Source organism: Trichosurus vulpecula, chromosome 3 (genome assembly GCF_011100635.1).
Source record: "Trichosurus vulpecula isolate mTriVul1 chromosome 3, mTriVul1.pri, whole genome shotgun sequence".
NCBI classification, from domain to species: Eukaryota; Metazoa; Chordata; class Mammalia; order Diprotodontia; family Phalangeridae; genus Trichosurus; species Trichosurus vulpecula.
Window position 1 is genome coordinate 171635660 of NC_050575.1, and position 16628 is coordinate 171652287.

The 16628-nt window shown below is 44.1% G+C and overlaps 1 protein-coding gene across 1 annotated transcript in view; it reads left to right on the top strand.

The window, feature by feature from the left end:
- NOTCH1 (notch receptor 1) overlaps window positions 1-16628 on the top strand; it is a 73402-nt gene that overhangs the window by 38178 nt on the left and 18596 nt on the right. Inside the window, exons 6-17 of the mRNA XM_036749531.1 lie at window positions 518-751; window positions 1497-1652; window positions 1942-2127; window positions 2945-3058; window positions 5358-5471; window positions 7981-8214; window positions 8574-8684; window positions 10559-10751; window positions 11107-11252; window positions 12307-12420; window positions 14713-14832; window positions 15574-15726. Of these exons, the coding sequence (XP_036605426.1) occupies window positions 518-751; window positions 1497-1652; window positions 1942-2127; window positions 2945-3058; window positions 5358-5471; window positions 7981-8214; window positions 8574-8684; window positions 10559-10751; window positions 11107-11252; window positions 12307-12420; window positions 14713-14832; window positions 15574-15726 (1875 nt within the window). The remainder of the gene's footprint in view (window positions 1-517; window positions 752-1496; window positions 1653-1941; window positions 2128-2944; window positions 3059-5357; window positions 5472-7980; window positions 8215-8573; window positions 8685-10558; window positions 10752-11106; window positions 11253-12306; window positions 12421-14712; window positions 14833-15573; window positions 15727-16628) is intronic.

Consider the following 16628-nt stretch of genomic DNA (forward strand, 5'->3'; position numbering starts at 1 on the left):
AGAAGGTAGTATATATGTGGATCTCATTTCTGCTTTCCACTCTTCTCCCTTCCCCCATTTTGAAAGGAATTATTTTGAAATGAAACATTCTTTAAAGTTTCAATCCCATTGGACATACATGCTACAAAAGAAAGGTTTCCAAAAAGTGCTGTTTGGCTTTGTGTCATAATATACAAAGGATTCTTAACACACAAGCAAATTACCTACATCAATTCTGATATGCTAAAACCTTGGCTCTCTGGAGCCATTAGAGAATGAATGAATCATTTTTGGATAGCCATGTTTTTCTGTAACTGATTATTTAGTTCTTTGTGAAGGACTGCCCCCTTAAGTAATAGTACTTTGTATTTATTTTAGTTGGATGTCTTTGTAACATGATTTATGTAGATTGTCCCTTCTGCCCCACTTCAAGCTACCTCCTGTGAAATTACCTGGCTCTAAGGAATAAATCCTTCTAGCTCTCCTTTCCCCAGGGATTGGGTCTGACATTGCCCTTCTCTCGATCCCTCCCTCCCAGGTCAATATTGTACGGAGGATGTGGATGAGTGTCAGCTTATGCCCAATGCCTGCCAGAATGGCGGTACTTGCCATAATACCCATGGTGACTACAACTGTGTGTGTGTCAATGGCTGGACTGGTGAGGACTGCAGTGAAAATATTGATGACTGTGCGAATGCTGCCTGTTTCCATGGTGCCACCTGCCATGACCGTGTTGCTTCCTTCTACTGTGAATGTCCCCATGGCCGTACAGGTAACCACAGAAGGGGTGACTATTTGCATACTGGAAAGTGCTTTGAAAATAAAGGTACTATAGGAATGTGAGGTATTAGGATAAGCTCCTACCCAAACAGTTTGGAAATCCAGATAGCTAGAATTTTTATCTGGGTTTGAGGAATGACAAGGATACAAGCTTCTTTCAGGAACTTATTTTATAATATAATACAGAAACATATTAGGTATGTTAGTCAGTAGGCATTTATTAAGTACCTGCTGCATGCCAAGGTGTGTACTAAGGTTTGGAGATACAAATATGAAAAAGATAGTTGCTGCCCTCAAGGAGCTTATTAAAATCTGATAAGGGAAGACATAGTCAGCTCAGTCTCCTATGCTGTCTCTAGCACTATCTGTTGTACCAGCAATGAGAATGGATCCTCAGTCAAGAAGACTGAGAAATTAAATCTAGTTTTGACGTCAACTGAGTTTGTGATCTCTCATGGACTGGATGATGGGTTTGTCATCAGTTGTCAGGAATATAGTAGAGAGGATCCCCGTAACAGGTATAAGTTGAACTATCTCTCAGGGATCCTTTGAGTTCAGAGTTTTTTGTTGTTTTAAATTATATCCTCATTCTTTAAAAACAAAATTGGCAATGCATTTGTTGAAACATAGCATCATCATCCAAGATACTGAAAGGACCAGAGCACTTGATCCTTCAGCTATTTGGGAACTTAACGTGGTTAAGTTCACATCTCATTTCACATTTGTTTTTCACTTAGGCCTGCTTTGCCACCTCAATGACGCTTGCATCAGCAACCCCTGCAACGAGGGCTCCAACTGTGATACCAACCCCGTCAATGGCAAGGCTATCTGTACTTGCCCCTCTGGCTATATGGGACCAGCCTGCAACCAAGATGTGGATGAGTGCTCTTTGGGTATGTGGCTGGGCAGGTCCATGGTGGGGAGCATTCTGACTGCCAGTGGGGCATAAACTGAGCACTTGTATTGCAGTCATACTACTGGGGGAAAGAGGAGACAGTTCCCCCTACTTTTGGGAGTCCCTCCAGTCAGGATTTGGTCAGGGGAGGCATAAGCTAGTCTCTGTCACTTTTACTTCCATCTTTTGGGAGTAGCCTTGAGGTAAGGAAGAACCATTTAGGGCTCAATTACCAGTTTATGGAAATTCTCTAAGTCCACTTTTATATTTGTTTTCCCCTTTAATAGGTGCTAATCCTTGTGAGCATGCTGGCAAATGCATCAACACCCTTGGCTCCTTTGAGTGTCAGTGCCTGCAAGGGTATACTGGACCCCGATGTGAGATCGATGTCAATGAGTGTATCTCCAATCCTTGTCAGAATGATGCCACCTGCTTGGACCAGATTGGAGAGTTCCAGTGTATCTGCATGCCAGGTCTGAAGTGGGAGTCGCTGGGTTTTCTCCAAGGCCACTGGGGTGGACATGGAGTGCTTTTCCTCAGTCTTTCTTGGGGAATTAGGCTCCCCACTTTTAGTGAGCATGCACAGGTCTTTGCTAAGTATGGGGATGTAATGAGTTGTGGGTACAGGATGAAGAATCAGGATCAAAGAAATTGCACCGAAGTTGGAGGGACTTGTTAGTTATCAAAGGTCAGAGCCAAAATAAAAGTAGGAAACTGTAGTCAGAATACAGGGTATTTGGGTAAGAGCAGAGGGAATCCTATTATAATAGGACAGAGCAAGATGTGTGGTCAGAAGACCAGGAAAGATACTGGGAAACGGGATGCCCAGGAGTAGGATGACACACTGAAGTGTGAGACGAGCCTGAGCACCTTTTACTGTTTGCCTAAAATTGGCTTCCAGATGTGTCAGTGGAGCCCTGTGTGTAAGGTTCTAGACCTGGCTCTGGTACTTATGCTCTTTTATGAACTTAGCCAAATAATTTCCTCTCTCTGGGTCTTAGTATCCCTTCTAGAGAATGAAGGGGTTGGCCTAGGTGATTTCTCCATTTGCTTCCAGCCTTGACATTCTGCAGTTAATAATTATGATCAACCTTTGCTGTATCCCAAGAACTTCCTGTTAAGGCATGAATCTGTCCTCAAGCAGGACTCTCCTGGGGCTCATAGGTGCAAAGAAACAGAAGTTTCTGACAGGTACTTATGTACTGAATGCCAGAAACCCTTCCTCTCTCCCACCATCATCCTTCCAACACCAAACCCATTCCCTCCTCTCTTCTCCCTCCCACCTTCTAGGCTATGAGGGTGTTTATTGTGAGATCAACATAGATGAGTGTGCCAGCAGCCCATGCTTGCACAACGGCCAGTGCGTCGACAAGATCAGCGAGTTCCACTGCAATTGCCCCACGGGTAAGGACTAAGGATGGGCTGGCTGGGCGGTCGATAGCCTTGCCTCTCAGCATAAGCCTTTGTAGTGGAAACAAAGTTGAAATTAATCCCTTTGCCAGAGGCAAGTAAGGAAAGGTGGATTTCCATGCCGGCTGCAGGGCTAGGCCCCTAGAGTCCAAGGCGGCCCACTCCCCTATAGCCACAATCCTTCATCTTCATCAAGGGATGCTGCCATTTTGGCCAAAAATGTCACTGGATCAGAGGCTCTCCTCTTCCCTGCTCATCCTGGTTCTCAGGGGGCTTATGTGCTCAGAGCAAGTGTGTAGCGGTAGGAAGGGCACTGGATTTGAGTTAGTGGAACCAGGTTTGATCCTGGTTGCCAAGTTTGTGATCTTGGGTATTTAACCTCTGAGTCTCACTTTCCTCATCTGTAAACTGAGGAAGTTGAACTAGCTGATTTCTAAGATCCCTTCCAACTTTAAAAGTGAACCCAATGAATCACGTCCCTTTTCCTCCACCTCCTCTCCCTTACCTCCTGCTTTCAGAGAAGCTGAAATTTCTCTGGGAATCCTAACTCAAAGTAGGCTGTATGGCTGGCCTAAAGGGAAAGATCTTGGCTCTATGCAGAGCCTTATGGTAGGGGTTTGAAGGGGAGATATGGTAAAGGGGCTCTCTGGTATAGTTCATTCATATACATATATATATGTATATACATACATACATACACGTGTGTGTGTGTGTGTGTGTGTGTGTGTGTGTATGTATAAGAGAGACAGAGAGACAGATGGGGGTGGGGAGAGAGAGAGAGAGAGAGAGAGAGAGAGAGAGAGAGAGAGAGAGAGAGCGCTCGCACGCGCCCGTGAGAAAGTGAGCCAAGAAGGAATACAGAGCCAAGAGGATTGAATTCCACTTCAAACTCTATCATTAATTGTGACCTTGGGCAAACTACTACTTTGCTCTGGTTTCAGTTTTCCCATCGGTAAAATGGTGGTGTTAGCCTGGGGTGTCTCTCCCAGCCCTGGCACTCTACGATTATAAAGCAATACTTGCCTGTCTTTGGGAAGTGCCCACTCTCATTGGGGAGGAGATGGTTTCTTCCAAAGAGCTGGGAAACAGTGAGCAGAGTTTCTAGTACTAAGGGAACAGAGAGGGAAGTAGGGATCGGAGCAATTGGGATTTTTTTTTTTTTGGAAAAAATTTTTGAGAGAGCTTGTTAATATAGGAAAGTTGCCTAAGGAAAGGGCAGATGTGCTTTCCCTGGATAGATCAAAAATGTCCAGTCACCTTCCCAGTTGAATAGTTAGCTTCAGTAGATGCTTCAGTACTGCCTGTTTGTGTGTACACACACACACACACACACACACACACACATATATGTATATATATATATATATATATATATATATATACACACCCCACACCACCCCTACCCCCACCCTGAGGTAGGGGAAGGGAAAAGAGAAGAGGGCAGGCTGAGCTTTCTGAAAACAGTTAAAATGAAAATAATAAGTTTGTGATTGAAAAGTCTCCAGCGTGGGAAGGCTAGGCTGGGATGTGCCAGAGAGCTGGTTGGGGGCTTGACTAAGGTGTCAGTATCCTAGGGGAGAAAACAGAGTGGGGAGGGGGGAATGGACAAGCTGTGAAAGGATTTCGAAGTTCAGATCCTTCACTCCTCTAGAGATGTAAATAAGATGTTCCAGACATTGGGTCATATTCCCCCATTCACAGCCCTATGTGGCTGTAGCTATGGCAACCCAGAGTGGGTTTGGAAAAAAAAAAAGTACCAGCTTCTATAGGCAGGCTTGGGGGTGGGGGTGGGGGTGTCTGGCACTGTGCAGAGAAGGGACAGTGATCAGAAGGGAGTGAGCTGAAAGAAATTAAGGGGCTTTGAGATGAGAAAGCTTTGAGCTAGGGCAGGAGGAAAGACTTGAAGGCAAGAGTTTGAACAATGTCCTGGAGGGGTATTTTCCAGGATTTCTTGGGAGTGTTTTATTCAAGTCTAAGGTTTGAGGAGGGAAGATAACAGGAATTTGGAAAAATATATATTGAACACTCCACAGTGGGATATGTAAGCAGGCTTTGGGGAATGGGTTGATTTTGTAAAGATGGACTGGTTCACAATGTGGGCTGGTCTTGAGGGGTGGATGGCCTAACTTTATGAGGATGGGCTTTGGAAGAGCACCAGAGAACAGAACCCTTGATGAGTTTTCCTGAAATATTCCCACTTCATTGGGACTTGACCTTGGAAAGAGGACAGCATGTGTCTAGAATAGGAGAAGACAAGCAGTGGCCCATAACTTTTCTCTGCTCTGGATTTCAGGATTCAATGGGCAACTCTGTCAGTATGACATTGATGAGTGTGCCAGCACCCCTTGTAAGAATGGAGCAAAGTGTGTGGATGGCCCCAACACCTACACCTGCGAGTGTACTGAAGGTATGTGTGTTTAGGGGTGGGAAGGAGGTTAACATGGGCCAGAGATTTGGTAGGGAGAGGGCTTTGGGAACAGTTGCCAGGACTCAAGAGACAAAATTTTTTTCATATAAAATTTATTTTACCAGTGACTTTCTCCAGCCCCTATAGATTCCTCCCTTGTAAGAAATAAATGCAGTCAACCAAAATGATTCATTATATTGGCTATCTGAAAATGTATTTCTCATTCCACATCTCTAGTCCCCCTACTTCTTTCCTGAGAGGCAGTCAGTCAGCGTGGTTCTCCACTTCTCTCTGAAGTCATAATCAGACACTGTTTTGCTTAGAGGTCTAGTCTTTTCACTGCATTATTGCAATCCTTGTGTGAATTTTTCCCCTGGTTTTGATTACTTCATTTTGCAGCATTTCACATAGGTTTTTCTAAGTCAGGTATGAATCTTTCTAAGATAATTCTTCATTTCTTATAGTGTAGTAATATTCTATTATATTCATGTACTAAAATTTATTCGGGTATTCCTCAGATGATAAAACACCCAGGTTCCTTCTAGCTCCTTGCTACTTCAAAAGTGCCACTATAAATATTGTATCTATAGGGCATTTTCCGGTGGCATCCTTGGGGTTTATGCCTGTTAGTGGTTTTGCTGGGTTAAACATTTTTTCCTTCAAGTCATTTATTTTTATTTTGAAAATTTTATTTGTATCTTATTTTTCCACAGTTACATGTAAAAACAATTTTTAACATTCGTTTTTAAAACTTTGCGTTCCAAATTCTCTCCCTTTCTCCCTCCCCACTCCCCATTGAAAAGGCAAGCAATTCGATGTAGGTTATACATGTGTAGTCATGCAAAACATATCCATAATAGTCATATTGTGAAAGAAAACATAGACCAAAAAAAAACCTCAAGAAAAATAAAGTAGGAAAAAAAATGTATGCTTCAGTCTGCATTCAGACACCATCAGTTCTTTCTCTGGGGATGGATAGCATTTTTCATCACGAGTCCTTCAGAGTTGTCTTCCTTCAAGTCATTTTTGTGGCCATTTGATTCCCTAACATCCCTGTGAGTTTGCTAGGAACATTGGCCTCAGCTCTGGTCTCCATTTGACTGGTGAGGAAACTGATGTAGCATTTCTCTCTCATTGATCAGTCCAGGCACCTTGAGTGATACATATGCTTCCTCATCTCAGGTGAAGCTGTTGTTTCATTCACAGTCCAGTAGTGCTTTCATAAATACTGAGGTTATTAGTGATTAGTTGTTAAAAATGCTTTGAGATCACCATTTGGGAGCAGCTGTTCAGGGGGGTGGCTTAGGCAAGCTGTTGGTGGTAGCATAGCACGGGCTTCTCTTCGGCACAGGGCCCAGAGACCTGAGGAACAACTGGGCAAGCCGATGCCGGCAGCCTGGTGTTCAACAGAGCAGCCTTTGTGCAGCTTTTGTGGGGCCTTCCCGCCAGAAGTCAGAGTGGGGCTGTCCCTAATGAGCGTGCACACAGTGCTGAGCCCTGATGAGAGGCGGGAAGTGTTGGGTGGGGGTGGGGGGTGCTCTTAGAGATGGTCCAAGCCAAGAGACAGTCCAAGGGGAGGAGGAACACAAAGAAAGGGTTGTAGTAGACTGGAAAGAACCCTGGACTTGGGAGTCAGAAGATTTGGCTTTAAATCTTCTTCTGATTTTGTCATGTGACCTTGAGTAAGTCATTTTTCTTCTGTCTGGCTCTCAGTTTCATAGAATCATACTGTTGAAGCTGGGAAAGATCTTGGAGATTATCTGGTCAAATCCCCCTCATTTTTACAGAGGAGGAAACTGAGGCCCGGAGGCAATGTGACTTGCCCAAGATTACAATTATCTGTACAGGTTTAGGACATGAAGTTGGACTTTCTAAATGGCAATGCAGTGTTCTCACCTTTTCTGTATAATGAGAGGGTTGGACTGGAGCATCCTCTTTAAGGTCCCCTAGAAGTAACAAGGTGGCTCAATGGATGGACTGCTGGGCCTAGAGGCAGAAAAACCTCAGTTCAAGTTTGGTCTCAGACACTTACTATCTGTGTGACCCTAGGAAATCAACAAATCCCTGTCTGCCTCAGTTTATTCAGTTGTAAAATGGGGATTATAATAGCAGCCACCTCCTAAAATTGTTGTAAAGTGCTTAACACATTATAATGAAGGCATATTCCCTTCCCTTTCTCTTCTAATTGTAACATTGCAATTCTAGAGACCTCTGCCATGGCCCCCTCTGGACCTTGGTCCCTCCAATCTGAGGAGGCCTCTCGGTCTCACTTTGTCCTCTTGCTCTCTCCAGGGGTGAAATTGATGTGGAAGAGACAATGTCCTAAGGGCTTCTAGAGGGAGCTGTCTGGAGGGTGTTTTGGGGTAGGTGGTAGACAGCAGTCCTACAGACCCAGGATCCCAACCATCTAGGCTTCCCTTGATCTCAGTTGAAAGAAGTAGGAGGTAAAGGGCTTAGGAATACATAATGCAGCCACATTCTCATAGCTCCTTCTCTTGCCCTCAATCAGGTTTCACAGGTTCCCACTGTGAGGTAGACATCAACGAATGTGACCCTGACCCCTGCCACTATGGAACCTGTAAGGATGGCATTGCTGCTTTCACCTGCCTCTGCCACCCAGGTTATACTGGGCATCGCTGTGAAACCAACATCAATGAATGTCAGAGCCAGCCTTGCCGAAATGGAGGCACCTGTCAGGACCGCCACAATGCCTACAACTGTCTCTGTCTTAAGGGGACCACAGGTAAGGTCTTTCAGGGAGGGGTTAGCAAGGAAAGAGAACCAGAGGGAGGAGTAAGGTTGAGCATGGAGGGAGTGAGGGAGGGAGAGAGGGACAGGGAGAGAGAGAGAGAGAGAGAGAGAGAGAGAGAGAGAGAGAGAGAGCGAGAGAGAGCATGTGTGTTTGTGTGTGTATAGGGACAAGACAGAAGTTGAAGACTCCAAGGGTTGGGGGAGGCTAGACAGATTTTGTGTGTGTGTGTGTATACTTTTGGGACACCATCTATTTTTATAGACTGAAGTTTCCTTGGTGAGGTGATTGGGGGAATAGAGCAGAGTAGGAGTCAGGCTTGAAAATGTCCATTGGTTCTCTCCCCACTCCAGGGCCCAACTGTGAGATCAACCTTGATGACTGTGCCAGCAACCCCTGTGACTCTGGCAAATGCATAGACAAGATTAATGGTTACGAGTGTGCATGTGAGCCAGGTTACACAGGTGAGGACCCGGGTCCGGAAAGGAGCATGGGGCTCATACCCTCTTGGGGTTCTCTGGTGCCAGCAACCCCTTTGATTACTCTCATGTGGCCGCAGTTCCCAGTACTTAGTATTTATTCTAGGCCATTTCCACCCCTAAGGCTGACAATCTAGTTGATACGTAGAAACAAGCAAGATTAACATGTGTTTAAAGTGTGATAGGTTACAAAGGAGTTGTACCATCAGTAAGGAAGTTAGAAGGAAGGAGAGATCACTGAAGGCTGAGGTGATTAGGGAAAGCTTTGTGGGGGACCTGATCTAGGTCTTGAAGAACAGGTGGAAACTAGGGGCAAAGCATAAACAAAAGCATAGATGTTTGAAAAAATTTGAGGTGTATCTGCAAGCCAGTCATCTATTTGACCAGAATGAAAGGAGATTTTTTTGTAGAGAGTAGAGTGAGATGAAATTGGAAAGGCAGGTTGGAGCCAAATTATAGAAGGTGAGGAGCTATAGCTTAAGGAGTTTGGACCACCCTGTAGAATATAATAAGGGCCTCTTGAAGGCTGTTAAACAAGGGAACAACATGATGAATGAAATCTGTCATTTTAGGGAGATGAGTGTGGTTGCTTGGGCAAAATGGACTGGAGGCAGACAGACTTGATTAAGAGACTATTGCTGGACAGTCTCCCATGGCCTTCAGATACCAACTAGCTTCCTGGTTTGCATTGTTCTAACTGCCCATCAGCTTCCTTGCTCCTTACAGCTTGGGTTGGGGTACAAGGGAGTGGTGAGGGATGTATCGTCCACAAGAAAGAGGAGGATGTGGTCACTGAACCTCATTTATTCTCTATGGGTCTGTTTCTTCCTATGAAATGAAGGGGTTGAACTAAATGATCTCTGATGTCCATTTTGGCTCTAAATCCTGTGATCCTATAATCCCAGACTTCTGGGTCTCAGGGCTATCAGATTCCTTGTCGTGTTTGACTGGCTGGTTTGATTACCATGGACAGAACAGTATCTTGGATCAGACTACCCCTACTTGCCAGTGCCTTCTAAGCCTGACCCAAGACACCAGCAAAGAACCCATATCCTTTATTAGGCCTTCCTTGTTGCCTTGAATAAAAACTGAAGGAATGGTCTCTCCCCTAATCAACCAAAACCAAGAATATGTGTACAAGATGTAGAACTGGAAAGGACTCTTTTACCCCAACCTCCTTATCCTGTAGGTGGGAAAGCAGAGGCCCAAGGGAGTGAGATTCCTGCTTTGGAAGGAGAGATTATATAGAAGGCATGCAGAGAAAAAGACAGAGATATTACAAGGGGAGAGCCAAATTGGGAAGAGACAGATTATTCAGTATACTAAAACTGCTTTCCAAAGTTCTTGCACACTTGTTTTGTATGTCAGTTCATGAGATGGGCAGGGCACATGTAATCACCAGTGTTCTATAGACAGGAAAACTGAGCCATAGAGAGAGAAAGGAGTGAGTGGCAGAGTTGGAACTAATACCTTGACCCTAATACTCAAGAACTTTTACTAGGCTACATTCCAGAACCAGGAAAGGTAAACTGAAAAATAGCTCCTATGAATGAGGTCATGGAATTTAGAGCTTCAAGGGACCATAGAGGTCATCTAGTCCAACCATTTTATTTTATAGACAAACAAACTGAGGCCCAGAGAAGTTAAGTGATCTTCCCAAGGTCAAGTAGCTAGTAAATAGGAGACCCACGATTCAAACCCAGGTTCTCTGATACCAGAATTATGTCCCTTTCCAACTTAACCAAGGTGCTCATCATCCCTTACCACACTGAATATGGAGAGAGCCTGGAATCCATTGGAGAGGGCTTGGGGTCACCATTCCACTGATTCTACCCTGTCTTCTTTCCTCTTCCCACCAGGGAGTATGTGCAACATCAACATTGATGAATGTGCTGGAAACCCATGTCACAATGGTGGCACGTGTGAGGATGGCATCAATAGCTTCACCTGCCACTGCCCCGATGGCTACCATGATCTCACATGCCTATCTGAAGTCAATGAATGCAGCAGTAACCCATGTATACATGGGAAATGCCGGGATGGCCTTAATGGGTATGTAAAATACTGGAGCTTCAGGGAGTCAGATGGTCTGGGCTTTTATCTCTACCATATCTCAGTAGTGGGATCCTGTGGCTTCACTTCATTCTGCAATATTCCTAGGTCCCAATTTCCTACCCTTCCTGGCTGAATTTGGGCTTCTTCTTGCCTTGAAGCTCAGAAAGCAACCCAGCAGAACCTCCTTTTTTCTGTTTTTACTTTACATCCAAAAAAATAGAAAAGCCTCGGGATAGTTCAGCATTGTATCTAACTATACACTTATGTTCTAGTATGACCCTGTATTTCAAGGTAGTCAATGAAAAATATGAGCGTGTTTAGTCAAGGGCAAACAAGATGGCTCTTTCTTTAGGTACAAGTGTGATTGTGACCCAGGCTGGAGTGGCACGAACTGTGACATCAATAACAACGAGTGTGAGTCCAACCCATGTGTTAATGGGGGGACCTGCAAGGACATGACCAGTGGCTACGTGTGCACTTGCCGTGAGGGTTTCAGTGGTGAGTGGGGACTGAGGCAAGGTGTCCTGGTGGTGCAGGGAGGTATCATGGTCTACAGCTGAAGACAGCCTGGGAGTTCCTTTGGTTTCTCCTTCACTCCTTTGCTATTTTCTGATAATCTATTGATCTTTGGCTATAACTGTAGGCCTCAGAAGCATAGGGCAGGTGAGCCAGAATTAGGGGGACATCCTAGCTAATGGAATACTCCATTTGGATTCCATTCACAAAAATGTTTATTAACCATTTGCTGGGTGGGAAAATATTCATTTAACAAGTCATTATTAAAGCACAAAAGGGGCCCTCTGAGAAATGTAATGGGAATTTCAAAGATGAATAAAACATGGCCTCAGCCTTCAAGAAACTTCCTGTCTAGTTGAGGAGACCAGAGTCATATCCACAAGTGCCTAGGAAGTATAGGTGGATGGTTGTCAGTGTTGTGATGTCCTTGGGAATGATTATTTGAGCAGTGGTTTCTTTTGACCTAGACTACTCTAAGCAGTATAAATGTGAAATACATTACTGAGGTTGGATCTCAGGGCAGGACCTTCTTTTGCTCAAGCTTCCTAGTTCAAACACAGCTCACAGTGAGGCCCTGACTAGCCAAGTTATAGACTAGGGAAAACAAATTTGGGATAGGGAAATGAATGAGAGGGGTGCAAAAAAAATACCGCTGAGGGGAAAAAGAATAGAATCACTAACTTTTAGAGCTGGATGGAACCTTCCACATAATCTAATGCAATCGACTAATGAGGAAAAACTAAGGCCTCAAAAAAGGCAAGGACTTGCTTGAGGTCAGTCATTGAGTTCATGGCAGAGCTGGGACTAGAACCCTGGTGTTCTTCCAAATCTAGTACTCTTTACAATGTAATATAAGAGGGAAAGGATGAGGGAAGGAAGATGTGCATACTGTAGGAAGAAGGAAAGAGAGGGCCCCTTAATTTCAGAGGCTGCTCCCTTAAAGCTCCTGAATCTTTATACTGTAGCCTTTTATCCTAAGGAAGATTAAGTCCATCTCTGAGAAGCCGGAGCTTGATGGTTTGTTTTTCTGTCCTAGGCCCCAACTGTCAGACCAACATCAATGAGTGTGCTTCCAACCCATGTCTGAACCAGGGCACCTGTATTGATGATGTGGCTGGCTACAAGTGTAACTGCCTTCTACCCTATACTGGTGAGAAAACATGGAGTGGGAAGACACTGGTAATCGTGGTCCTTTACCAACACAGGTGTATGTGGTTGCTACTTCTCCTTTTCATCCAGAGCCTAAAGAAGAGGCCCTTTCAAACACTCTTCAGCACCACCCTTAGAGTGATTCTTTTCTAAGGGAAATAACTTTGTGGTCAAAACTCCGGGCTAGAAGATTAGGAGAATACCCTCCACCCCCCCCAAAAAAGTGACCTATAAACTATGTCCTGAGGGAATTTAGAATCTAAATCATACTGGGGGAACTAATACTTTGCAGAAAGGGCCCATAGAGTGGGTTTTAATTTCATATAAGTTGCTTATGCCCCTCCCTTTGAGCACTTGTATACTTTATATGAACACAGCAAGATGGGATCTATCTAGAATTGAAAACCTAAGACCAACTTGTCAGGAATGTGCCCCTCCAGAATTATGTCACTGATCTGGGGCTGGGGGTACCAGGTTCAAGGAAGGTGGTTGTCCTCCTTGGCATGCCCCCTATGGGTTAAAAAAATAAGGCTAAAATTAGTCAGTGTATGAACTCATAGAAGGGCCCAAAGTTAAAAGTTTCCCTCTGTCCCTGAAAGAGCCTTCAAGATTTCTTTAGCCTGTGAGGCTGGCTACCATTCTTTGTGTAAGAGTAATCAAGGTGAATAGGACAGAGATTGGAGACTCCAGTGGTTGAAGGAGGCTGGATGGGATGTGTGTATGTTTTTATAGGGGCTGAAAAACCCAACCAAGTAGGATTTGCTTGAATGTGGAACAATTGGGAAAGGTTTCTTTAAGGATCATAAGTGCCTGTTCATTGTTCACATGTCCGGTGATAAAAATCCCATGCAAAGAATTGATTGAAAAATTCTTTAAACCACGTCTCTCTGAGTTTTCACTCTGAGTATGGGAATAGAGGGATTTCTGCAGTTTGGAGGGAGGGTGACAAATGCAACTCCCTGAACCATGGTCCTCAATCTGTTATTTTAGCCCTGATGGATGCTGCTAAGGGAACCTGACTCAGAAGGGGAGGAAGCTTCCGGAAGGGCTGTACTTTGATTTCCTGTGACATAGGGCCATAAGAGAAATATTTGCTTTGACCAAAGATAGGGGCCTGCATTCTCCATTGCTCTCCCAGAGTCAGGCGGGTGTTATTTAAGAAAACAGTACAGGGGCCTTGTCTGTTTGGGGGATTCTATCCCTTTCCGGGCCTGTAGATGAACAGCATTCTCTCTACTGTTGATGCTTCTTTTTGGAAAAACCTACATCAGAACCCTCCTGAAAAACAGAGCCTGGGGGCAGTAGTATGAGGGAGAGGAGAGGGAATTACTGCTGATCTAGTTCCTGTTGGCCAGCTTCCTGCTTCCTCTTGCACAAAATGGCAACATGTGCACAATTGTAGGAAACTCTGGCGAATTTCCTGTCTGCGCAGATCGCCATGGAAACAGATAGGAAAAATCAGCTCTGGAAAAATCACAAAGGTCTACTTGGAAGATAACAGTTGACAAGGAAGATAAGATTTCCTAGTCATTTTATTCCCCCCCCCATATGCCCTGTAAACAGGAAAACTATAAATCAGATTTCATTTTCTTTTTATTAAAAAACCACATATATATCTATTTGCATGTGTAAATGTTTTTCCCATGTGTATTGTGAGGAGAAAAAAAAATTCAAGTAGAACCTAGGGCCCCAGTTTCAAGGCTCTGGGTTACTCTTAAGTGACAAATAGGAATTACTTTAGGAACCAGGGGGATGCTTCTAAATGATTGGCTTTCCTGGAAGACTGACAGGTACAAATGGCAAATTCCCATGGCCTTGCTAGGTGGGAATTCTAAGTGGAATTCTGCCATGGGAATGAAGTACTTGAATTAGCCTGACCTGGTTTTTGGGCATTAAGAGTCCCAGGGGGAACAAGTAGAGCAGACATGGTGTCAGAGCCATATAGGATGAAGCTATGAAGTTGACATCTCAGTTCATCACCACATTCCTTCCCATTTTAGGTCTCATTCTGATTATCAACTTTTGCTAAATTAGGAATCCTTAATAAAGTGTTAACTGATAATAGTTTAAGGGGAATGATCCTCTCTCCAGGGTATTTGTCTATTAAGTACGGAACTTTTAGAGACTTTCAGAAGTCTTTGAGAGAAATTAAGCCATAATGCTAGAATGAAAGGCAATTGGATTGATAATTGAGAGGTAGTGCTGCAGAGGCCAGATGTCCTGGGCTCTGGATGTCTAATTCAAGTAAAGTCATCTCAGTTTCTCACCTTGTCATTTTTCTCCCAATGATCAGGTGCCACCTGTGAGGAAGTGCTGGCTCCATGTGCCAAAGACCCATGCAAAAATGGTGGAGAGTGTAAGGAGTCAGAGGATTATGAGAGCTTCTCATGTATGTGCCCCACAGGCTGGCAAGGTGAGGCTTTTTCAGAAAAGGGGTCCCATGCTTCCTGAGGCTCCTTCATCCATCTATCAGGTTGTATTTCAGGAAGACCATAGGGCAAAGTAAGACTCTGTGAAATAACACAGTTCATAATAGTAGAATTATGAGGCCAGTTGGGGTCCAGGCTTGGGTTCAGGGAGGACCAGTCAGACCAGAAGTCAGTGGCCTATCTGGGCTTTTGGTCTTACTGTCCAGATTCCCCAGAGCCCTGCTCTCTGATCCCTTCTATACCTGAAACAAGTGTCTACAACCATCTGAGCAGGCCAAACGTTCTTGGCCTTGCCCTTGGCTCGTTGAAGGATGTGCTGAAGTTGCCTTTCTTCTTTTGGAATTTTCAGAATCAGCTTAAGAAGTCCAAATTCCTACTTAAACCCTTAGAGATTTCGCAGGAGAAGAATGCTGTGGAAGTGGGCGTCCTGAGCCCAATGGGGATGATTTTCCATGTTTTGAGATAGTTCCCTGACAGGTAGAGAGATAGGTGGTCCATGGTATGACATAGGCAATATAGTGTAAAAAAGGACTGGACTTGGATTCAGTGGAACAGGGTTTGAATTCCCAGCATTGCTATTTGCTAGCAATCTGCGAGACCCCAAGCAAATCACTTATCCTCTCTGAGCCTGTTTCCCTCTCTGTAAAATTAATGGGTTGGAGCAGATGATCTCCAAGGTCTCTTCTAGCTTTACAGCTGTGTCCCTATGATCCTTCATCCACCAGGACAGACCTGTGAGATTGACATCAATGAATGTGTGAAGAGCCCATGTCGCAATGGAGCTACCTGTCAGAATACCAATGGAAGTTACCGCTGCAGCTGCAGGGCTGGCTACACTGGACGCAACTGTGAGACCGATGTGGATGATTGCCAGCCAAGTAAGAGGGGGCTGGGGTCAGGTGTGGGAAAAGGGAACGTTGGGGAATATGGAGGGATTGGTGACCATCTAGATCATTGCCATGGCGGCTTCCCCAACAGGGCACTCCTGGTGTTGAGGAGTAGTTAAGACCCCAGGGAGGTATGGTAGAATTAATGTTTACTTGTCAATAGGATCATGGATCACTTAGGTTCTAGTATCAGCCCACTGCACTGATTTTAGAAATAAGTTTTAATGAGGCCTTTTGTTTTTACATAATAGTCAGTTGCCTTTAACCCTTCTTCTCCCCTCATTTGAATTTAAAACATTTAGCCAAAACCATCAGACACATTGGTGACCATGCTAGAGATTATACAGGGTATCTCAGAAAACTAATAATGAAACACATTTCCTCTTTCAGTAGGGATATATGTGGGAGACTACAACATGGAATGTGGTATACAGGTTGTCCCTAAAGTCTGGACACATAGGAAAAAATGCATATTTTGAAATATTTGGAATATTAACAGACCTTAGCCCCCTTGACTTCTTTTTCTGCGGTATGCTAAAGGAGAAGGTGTATTCAATGAAAATCCAAGATGCAACATACTTGATTAAACACGTAAAGAATGAATGTGCCAAAATTGACAGCAATGTGGAGTTATTGCATTGAGTTCACATGAATCTTGCAAAGTGCATCAACCTTTGCATCACAAATGATGGAAATCATATTGAAGATGTTATTTGTTAATGTTCCAATTACATAAAATGTTGTTGAAAATTTCATTCATTTCATTTCTTGAAAATATGCATTTTTGCCTATGTGTCCAGACTTTAGGGACACTCTGTATACCACATTCCATGTTGTAGTTTCCCGCATATATCTCTATTGAAAGAGAAAATGTGTTTCATTATTAGTTTTCT